This window comes from Carlito syrichta, unplaced genomic scaffold (genome assembly GCF_000164805.1).
Source record: "Carlito syrichta isolate Samal-C Ts95f unplaced genomic scaffold, Tarsius_syrichta-2.0.1 Scaffold305684, whole genome shotgun sequence".
In the NCBI taxonomy this organism is placed as follows: Eukaryota; Metazoa; Chordata; class Mammalia; order Primates; family Tarsiidae; genus Carlito; species Carlito syrichta.
Window position 1 is genome coordinate 188,736 of NW_007249780.1, and position 9,867 is coordinate 198,602.

Here is a 9,867-nt window from a genome sequence, read left to right on the forward strand (position 1 = left end):
TGCCCAGGCGGGTCTGGAACCTGCGGGCTCAGGCAATCCACTCACCTCAGCCTCCCAAAGATGTGGGATTACAGGCTGAGCCACTGAGCCCGGCTTTTTTTTGCTTTTTGAGGGGATTTTTTTGGTTTAATGTAGAGACAAGGTCTCAAGTTGCCTGGGTCTCAAACCCCTGGGCTCAGACAGTCCTCTTGTCCCTGTTTCCCAAAATGCTGGGATTATAGGCATGAACCACCATGCCCAGCCAGAGAAATTTTTTTTTTTTTAAGACTTAACCCTTATCTGGACACAGTGGCTCATGCCTGTAATCCCAACACTTTGGGAAGTAGAGGCAAGAGGATTGCTTGAGCTCAGGGGTTCAAGACTAACCTGGGCAACTTGGCAAGACTTCGTCTCTACAATAAATCAAAAAATTAGCCGGGTATGGTGGCACTTGCCTGTAGTTCCAGGTACTTGGAAGGCTGAGATGGAGGGATCACCTGAGCCTAGCAGGTCGAGGCTGCGGTGGCTGTGAGCAAGATACCTGGAACAGGGGATTTAACATGACATAGATGTCCATCGGTAAGAATATCTTGTCTCCTACCAACCCCTGCTGTCCCTCTCTTCCAAGCAAAAACAGACCACAGAAATACTTAATGCAAAGCAGTGTGTTTACTTAAGTTTTTCTTTCTTGGTAAAGCTATGTATTAAGCACTTAGTTTTTCGTTTTGTGGATGACTCTGGCAGAGGGAGCTGGCTCAGGATACCATAGAATGGTGACTCTTGAACAAAACAGTAGCGATATATGCATGACACTTTTTGACAGATTCCAGAAAGTTTTGAGTCTCCTGCTCTCCTAAGGATGAAGGCATACAATGAAGTACTGAACCAAAGTAAAGGAATTTGGTTATAAGGAACACTTGAACATTTACTTATTATGTATAAATTGGTATAGGCACATTTCCCACAACTCCAGGTGGTACTGTCTCCATGTATTCTTTGTAAATAATCCCCCCTCTCTGTTTTAGAGTTGAGTATAGTGGGGAGTGGGAGAGGATCCATTCTCTAGATTTCTGTATGAATTAGAATCCCTAGTGAGACAGACCTTAGCAGTTTTGTAATAGGCTTGCATGTGGTATTAGGGCTGCTTTATTGAAATTTTTAGTAACTTGTACATTTTCTTTGTTGTGGTAAAATATACATAACATACTACTTACCATTTTAATGTGTTTTTTAATTTTTATTTTATGTATTTGTTTATTTATTTATTTTTTGAGTTGGAGTCTCACTCTGTCGCCCAGACTGGAGTGCAGTGGCCGCTCCCGGCCACCGCAGCCTCGACCTACTGTGCTCCGGTGATCCTTCCGCCTCACCCTTCCAAGTAGCCGGAACTACAGGCATGCGCTACCATGCCCGGCTGATTTTTTGATTTATTGTAGAGATGAGGTCTCACTGCCTAGGCGGGTCTCGAACCCGCGGGCCCAAGCAATCCACTCACCTCAGCCTCCCAAAGGCACGGGATTACAGGCTGAGCCACCGAGCCCGGCTTTAATGTGTTTTTTTAAAACAAAGATTTTCATTTAACTGTGATTAATGGTATTGAATACAATACTTCAGGCTCTGTTAAGAGCTGACTGTTCCAGAGACTGAAAATATTTTGGATGTGGGAGCAGCTATTTTTGAGTTATGGGTGCAACTTAATCTTGTTCAGCTGCGTTGGCATAGTGACCATTGAAATGTAGTATATTGGCCAGGCTCTGTGGCTCAGCCTGTCATCCCAGTATTTTGGGAGGCTGAGGTGAGTGGATTATCTGAGCCCGCAGGTTTGAGACCAGCCTGGGTAACTTGGTGAGACCTCGTCTCTACAGTAAAATTAAAAAAAAATTAGCCAGGCATGGTAGCGCGTGCCTGTAGTTCCAGCTACTTGGAAAACTGAGGTGAAAGGATCACCAGAGCCCAGCGGTTCAATGTTGGGATGACTGTGAGCATGCCATTGCACTCCAGCCTGGGGGACAGAGTGAGACTCCAACTCAAAAAAAAAAAAAGAAGAAATGTGTAGTATCTTTTGAGCACAATTAGTTGAAGCTAAGATAGAAACTTGGTAAGTTTATTCTATCTGGCAAAACTTGTAAGAACAGTTTTGTCTCATTACTTGTACCTTAGTTCTTATTTGGAACAGAGAGCAAACAGTCATATTTCTTTGATTTTTTTTTTTTTTTGAGTTGGAGTCTCACTCTGTTGCCCAGACTGGAGTGCAGTGGCCACTCCCGTCCACCACAGCCTCGACCTGCTGGGCTCCGGGATCCTTCCGCCTCAGCCTTCCAAGTAGCTGGAATTATAGGCATGCTCTACCACGCCCAGCTGATTTTTTGATTTATTGTAGAGATGAGGTCTCACCACCCAGGCGGGTCTTGAACCCGTGGGCTCAGGCAATCCACTCACCTCAGCCTCCCAAAGGCGCGGGATTACAGACTGAGCCACTGAGCCCGGCTTATTTCTTTGATTTTAAGGCATCGTTTTCCCCCTCACATTTTATTATTTCTGAAATAATCACCTCTACATTAAATGTATGCAGATGCTTCTTGAATTAAGATGGGAATCTATCCAGGAAAACCTGTCATAAATCAAGGAGCATATTGAATGCATATTAATTTTGGCTCCTCATAGGTCAACCATCGTAAATCAAGGACCATCTGTACTTTATTGCATTTCTTTTTTCCCCCATAATACCATTAAAATTGCTGTGCACTTTTGTATTTATACTATTTGATAGTTGCATATTTTACTTAAATTTTGAAATAGTGCTGTTGAAAAAACTATTTTTCTTAATAATTTCAACCCAAAAGCTGCTGTTGAGTTAAAATGAAATTACTATTCAGCATCTTTCTCCTCACCCATACAACCTTTATCAGATTTTGGTTATTCCATCAACAGTTGAAAGAGAGAACCAGAAAGGTAGTCAGTATACCCTGGAAAATTTCAGAGACCAAACTAGGAAAGAGGCGTTTCTGCCATTCTCCCCTCCTACGGTTTCCACTGAGTGGAATCTGGTTACGTGAGCGTTGCCCCTTTCTGACTAACAGTCCACAGGGTATTTGAAGATTCTGCCTCCCCCGCCCCTTTTTTATTCTTGAGATTTGGAAGCAAGAGGTACTTTAGCAGTGCCATTGTGAATATTGAGAAACTTGACTCTGAAGGTTGCTTCAGTATTGTTGCAAGTTCTGTCTAGGGATGTCATTAGGAGTGTTAATGGAAGCCTTAAACAAAGACACGTTCCAGGTGCTGGATTCTGCCATCCTGTAAGTGTGCTCTCTAGAGGACATACTCGTCATGGTTATGGAAGGCTGTGGTTGGCCTTGCAACAGTCTGCAATAATTGCACCATGTAGATCAAGAGGGCTCAGAGCCTGGTGACTCAGGAGAGAGCAACAGCCTTAGTAGGTTCTGCAACTTCTCACTGTATCCATACTTGATAACAGAACTAACAAGAAGTGTGGTGAGTAGGGATGTTTGACAGAAGGAAAGGGAGAGGAAATTAGAGAAGCCATTGTGATTGTTTCACTTGTGGGAGAGAGCCTCAGGATACAAATGGCAGTGATGCTTCTGAATTTTGAGGGGCATCTTTTTACTGGCCCAGGATTCCTTAAGAAATAGATTTGAGAATTGTAATTTATTACCTAGATTAATTGTTCTGAGTGTTGTGCTGGGACTGGGTACTGATTAGTGGGCATGAGAAGGTGGCCTTTCACACAACTCATCTTTTGTGTCTGAATCCCTTCTTCACCGCCCCCTTTTTTGGGTAGATTTTAAATGGATGGGCAATATGGGTCTGATAAGAATTTGGAGAATTTATATTTAGGAAAGATGAGAGCTCTTGATTAGATCTCTAGTTCTATAGTCTTTTTTTTTTTATTTTTTGAGTTGGAGTCTCACTCTGTCACCCAGACTGGAGTACAGTGGCCGCTCCCGGCCACCGCAGCCTCGACCTGCTGGGCTCCGGCGATCCTTCTGCCTCAGCCTTCCAAGTAGCTGGAACTACAGGTGCGCGCTACCATGCCCAGCTCGTTTTGATTTATTGTAGAGATGAGGTCTGGCTAAGTTGCCCAGGCAGGTCTCGAACCCATGGGCTCAGGCAATCCACTCACCTCAGCCTCCCAAAGGAGCGGGATTACAGGGATTAGTTCTATAGATTGAAAACGTTTACTTAGAACCTGACTATGATGTAATGTAACCTGGGTGTACTTCAGTGAAAAAGTGCCCTTTCTGACATTGGGACAGTTGAATAAGAATAAAAATCTGAATAAGATATGTAGATCAGTAATAATAGTGCATTAATGTTCATTTCCAGATTTCGATAATTGTTTTCAGGATATACACTGAAGTACTTAGGGGCCTTGTGTCTACACAGTTAGGAGAAAAAAAAAAAATATATATATATATATATTTTGTTGACTCAGTCTTACTCCGTCACCCAGGCTGGAGTGGCATGCTCATGGCCACCCCAGCGTCGACCTGCTGGGCTCAGGCAATGCTTCCACCTCAGCCTTCCCAGTAGTGGGAAATACAGGTACATGCTACCATGCTCGGCTAATTTTTGATTTATTGTAGAGATATGGGCTCAGGCAGTCCTCTTACCTCGGCCTCCCAAATTGCTGGGATTACAGGCTTAAGCCACCGTGCCCCGCCTGAAAAAAAATATTTTTAAGCCTCCTCTCTCTATACTTTATATTGCTATATTTTTTTTTTATAAAAAGGACAAAGCAAACATGGTGAAATGTTAACAACTAGGAAATATGGGTGAAGAGTATACAGGAATTATTTGTACTATTCTAACCTTTCTATAGGAAAGGTTCTGAAACTATCAAAAAATAATTCCTCCCAAAATTCCTACTGTCTGCACAAATTTCTTTTTAGTGTAGTTTTCCTCCTTTTGAAATTGTCTTTTTCAGTTCGGTTCTAATGTGTATTAGGTGGGAAATTTCTGTATGTGTATATTTATAATGCAAGTCTTGGGCATTCCCTTCAGGTCCCCTCCCACTGTGGGAGCTTTTCTGTCTTCTCAATAAATCCTGCTTTCTAAAAAAGAAATGCAAGTCTTAGTGCCAGACCCAGCATTATAGTTTTTGTTTTGTTATTTAAGTCACAATTTGGTATTTTATCTTTGAGATACTTTACTGAGGGGATTCTGTAGCATATTGAAACAAGGACATAAAATTACTTTATGGCTAAGTCCCTTTAACTAGATTGCTAATTGTGAATTTATTCTACAAATTAACTAACTTTTAAAGGGGCAAATTAGCCAAGCTCAGTGACTCAGCCTGTAATCCCGCGCCTTGGGAGACTGAGGTGAGTGGATTGCCTGAGCCCACGGGTTTGAGACCCGCCTGGGCAGCGAGACCTCATCTCTACAATAAATAAAAAAATCAGCCAGGCGTGGTAGCGCATTCCTGTAATTCCAGCTACTCGGAAGGCTGAGGCGGAAGGATCATCTGAGCCGAGCAGGTAGAGGCTGCAGTGGCCAGGAGCGTGCCACTACCCTCCAGCTTGGGTGACAGAGTGAGACTCCAACTCAAAAAAATTAAAATAAGCTGGGCATAGTATCTCACACCTGTAGCTCCAGCTACTTGGAAGGCTAAGATGGAAGGATCTCGTGAGCCTAGTAGGTTGAGGCTGCAGTGACTGTGAGCACTGTACTCCAGCCTGGGCAACAGAGTGAGACTCCAACTAAAAAATAAATAAATAAATATTAAATAAATAAATAAAATGACTATGATTGAGAGTATATTCTAGAAGAATGTATCTAAAAATAAAAATAATTGTGTTAGGGCAATGGGATTTTTGACAACTTTCGTTTCTCTAAACTTACATACTGCTATATTTATAACAACGTTGTTTGTGTTATCTTCTGTCTTAGTATCTTGAAAATAGCCTGTCTTTATTCTTGTTTCTACAGAGTGGAGGCTGTGTCCTACAGACTCTGGAACCATGAACATATTTGATCGGAAGATTAACTTTGATGCCCTCTTAAAATTTTCCCACATGTGAGTGTTTTGACCTTGACTACTGCATTTTCTTTCATATCTAGTTTCTTTTCCTTTTTTTCTAGTTTATAACTTTTGTATGTATAAACTAACAAGTTACCTTGGCTAGAACCCTGAGGACCTAAGAAAAATGCCAGATTCTAAGGGCTGCTTGTGTGATCACTAGAAAGGCATTTATTCTAGATTGGTTACTGATTATTCATAGTTTTGGAGTTTTGGTTCTTCCACAGCATTTAAGATTCTGTTAACCTATTTTCAAAATATTCTTTTTTATTATAACATGTTCTACCCAAATTATCTCAAACCATTTGTAATATAACTTTCACATGTTCCCTGGGAAGGTCGAGAGAGAGAGAGAGAGATGATTCTTAGCTTAGAGATGAGATTGGTCTGGGAGTGATTGCTGTCATTAACATCTTTCCTAGAACCCCCTCGACACAGCAGCACCTGAAGAAGGTCTATGCGAGTTTTGCCCTCTGTATGTTTGTGGCGGCTGCAGGGGCCTATGTCCATGTGGTCACTCACTTCATTCAGGTAAGAAGAGTGGGGTTTTTTTCCCCTTTGGGTTGCTATGGTACAGATTGTATTAGGAAAAAACCAGCTCAGCAAGGTGGTCCAAGCCTGTCCCCGCCCCCCCCCCCCCCTTAATCCAAATCAGTAGTTTGGGACCTGAACTCAGCCATCCACTAATTCAGGACATGTAAAGCTATTTTAATTTTTTGGCAAATGTGCCCCCCCTTTTAACTTTTCCTTCATTCCTCCTCTTTTTTGCCTGAATAACTGTGGAGTACTTGGATGCAAAACACCGATTGTTTGAGTAATTATTAGGAGAGTAATTATTAGGAGTAATTATTATGAGACCTTGAAGGATTTGACCTATTTTTTTCTTTGATATACTGTCTTCTGCATGGTTGGGTGAGAACCTTCAACAACTCATTTTCCTTTGTGAGGGGGAATTTGGGTTTGGCCAGCAAGAGTGGAAGAGGCAGTTTGAGGAATAACCAGAAAGTTCCAAGTTCTCATAACTTATCATTTTGTAGAGTGTTCTTTTTAGCATAAAGTTAGGGATTGACCTGTGTTGGTATTTGCCACTGCTGAGGAGAACTATCCTTATGCTCAGGCATCTTCTGGCAGGGGTTGTGTGATAAATTACTCTAGACATTCAGAGGGGAGGGCATCAATCCCTTGGGTTTTAGGCAGAGTTGGCCCTTTTGGTTCTTGGATGTGGGATTTTTTTTTTTTAAGTAGTACAATCAGTCCTCATTGTTCATGGATTCCATATTTGTGAATTCACCTACTCATTAAAATTTGTAACCCCAAGATCAGTACTCACGGCACTTCTTGCACACCTGTGCAGAGTAGTGGAAAATTCTAGTCATCTTTTGTGCCATGTTTTCAGCTGAGGTTAAGTAAGGTGCTATTCTACTTTCTTGTTTCCATTTTCATACTGTAGGCTGGGTGCTGTGGCTCATGCCCAATCTCAGCACTGTGAATGACCAAAGTTGAAGGTTTGCTTGAAACCAGGAGTTGGAGACCACCTTGGCCAACATAACAAGACCTCATCTCTCAAAAAAAAAAAAAAAGTTAGCAGGGTGTGGTGGCACACGCCTGTTGTCCCAACATCCCAACTGCTGCTTGAGCCCAGGAATTCAAAATTACAGTGAGCTATGATTGTGCCACAGTGCTCCAGCCTGGGCAAGAGAGCAAGAGCCTGTCTCAAAAAAAAAATAGTCATACTGTAAACAAGTGTCCTTTTTTATGGTTGTTCAATGCCACCTTCTTTTGCATTTTTGTGCCTTTTTGTTGTTGTTGTTGTTTTTGAGTGGGAGTCTCACTGTTCCCCAGACTGGAGTACAATGGCCACCACAGCCTCAACCTGCTGGGCTCAGGTGATCCTTCTGCCTTAGCCTTCAAGTAGCTGGAAACAGGCGTGTGCCCCCATGCCCAGCTAATTTTTTGATGTACTGTAGAGATGAGGTCTCATCAAGTTGCCCAGGCTGGTCTTGAACTCTTGATCTCAGGCAATCCTCTTGCCTCTGCATCCCAAAATGCTGAGATTACAGGGGGCTTGAGCCACTGTGCTTGGTATTTTTGTGCTTTTTGTTGGTAATTTTGCTATTTTTCGTTTTGAGCTGGGGTCTCACAATGTTGCCCTGACTGGGCTCCTAGGGATCTCCTACCTCAGCCTGCCAATAGGTAGGATTATAGGTGCATGCCACCACACCATGCTTGATTTTGCTGTTTGAAATGCAAATAGCATAGTGCTGAAGGGCTATCTAATATTCCTAGTATTCAGCAAGAAGGTTGATGTGCCTCATGGAATTAATATGTGTAGATAAGCTTTGTTAAGACACAAGTTATGATACTGTTGGCTGTTGAATTCAGTGTCAATGAATCAACAATATACTTCTGTCCATACACAGAAACACACATAAAACAAGGTTATATATTAATCAGCTCGTGGGAACCTAACCGTGTATTTTCCCCACAAGCAGTGACTAATTGGCTAATTCCTTGTCCACCATGACTTGATAACATAAATACTGTGAATAATGAGAATCAAATATACATTTAAGGGAAAGAACCTCAGTATCTGTATCCATCCTTGATTTCCCTCTTTTTCCAATACCTGTAACTTTTCCCACTTGCATTTTATTTTATTTTTTGGTGTTTTTGTTTGTTTTAATCAGAGTCTCACTCTGTTACCTAGACTGGAGTGCAGTGGCATGCTCACGGCTACCACAGCCTCGACCTGCTGGGGTCAGGTGATCCTTCCATGTCAGCCTTCCAAGAACTGGAATGACAGGCGTGTACAACCACGTCCAGCTAATATTATAAAATTATTGTAGAGACAGGGTCTTTCCAAGTTGCCTAGACTGGTCTTGAACTCCTGGGCTGAGGCAGCCCTCTAGCCTCTGGCTCCCAAAGTGCTGGTATTACAGGCCTGAACCACTGCTCCTAGCTGTTTTGTATTTTAGATTCAGGGGAAGGTAGGGCATGATAGCTTTCAACATAGACGCTCTACCAAAAGATTTTTTAAAATTAGCTGGGTGTGGTGACACAAACCTATAGTCGCAGCTACTCAAGGGGCTGAGGCAGAAGGATGGTCTGAGCCCAAGCCGTTGAGGCTGTGGTGAGCCATGATTGTGCCACTGTACTGCTGCCTGATGACAAAGTAAGACCCTGACTCACAGAAAGGAAAGGAAATAAATAGATTCAGGAGTTCCACTTGCTTTTTTTTTTAAAGCAGGATTTATTGAGAGGACAGAAAAGCTCCCACAGTAGAAAGGGATCTGAGGGGGTTGCACTCACTTGGCTTTTTAAAACACAAAACAAAGCCAGGCCCGGTGGCTCAGCCTGTAATCCCTCGCCTTTGGGAGGCTGAGGTGAGTGGATTGCCTGAGCCCACAGGTTCGACCCGTCTGGGCAGCGAGACCTCATCTATACAATAAATTAAAAAAAAAAAATTAGCCAGGTATGGTAGCGCATGCCTGTAATTCTGGCTGCTTGGAAGGCTGAGGCGGAAGGATCACCAGAGCCGAGCAGTTCAAGGCCACGGTGGCTGGGAGCGGCCACTGCACTTCAGTCTGGGTGACAGAGTGAGACTCTAACTCAAAAAAAATAAAATAAAATAAAATAATAAAAAACAAAACAAAGCAAAATGTCTTTTTCTTTTTTCTTTTCTTTTTTTGAATTGCAGTCTCACTCTGTTGCCCAGACTGAAGTGCAGTGGCCGCCCACAGCCACCGTGGCCCTTGAACTGCTCGGCTCTGGTGATCCTTCAGCCTCAGCCTTCCAAGCAGCCAGAATAACAGGCATGCGCTACCCATACCTGGCTAATTTTTTTTTTT

General features: G+C 42.7%; 1 protein-coding gene across 3 annotated transcripts in view; it reads left to right on the top strand.

Moving 5' to 3' along the window:
* The window catches only part of TMBIM6 (transmembrane BAX inhibitor motif containing 6), a 28,162-nt gene that overhangs the window by 8,477 nt on the left and 9,818 nt on the right, over positions 1-9,867 (top strand). For 2 of the 3 annotated variants that reach the window (XM_008062264.1, XM_021714597.1), the window contains exons 2-3: positions 5,929-6,016; positions 6,442-6,550. In XM_008062264.1, coding sequence (XP_008060455.1) covers positions 5,961-6,016; positions 6,442-6,550 — 165 coding nt within the window. In that variant the 5' untranslated portion in view covers positions 5,929-5,960. Of the gene's footprint in view, positions 1-3,392; positions 3,469-5,315; positions 5,322-5,928; positions 6,017-6,441; positions 6,551-9,867 lie in introns of those variants that run through there. The other variant, XM_021714599.1, reaches the window with a different exon arrangement.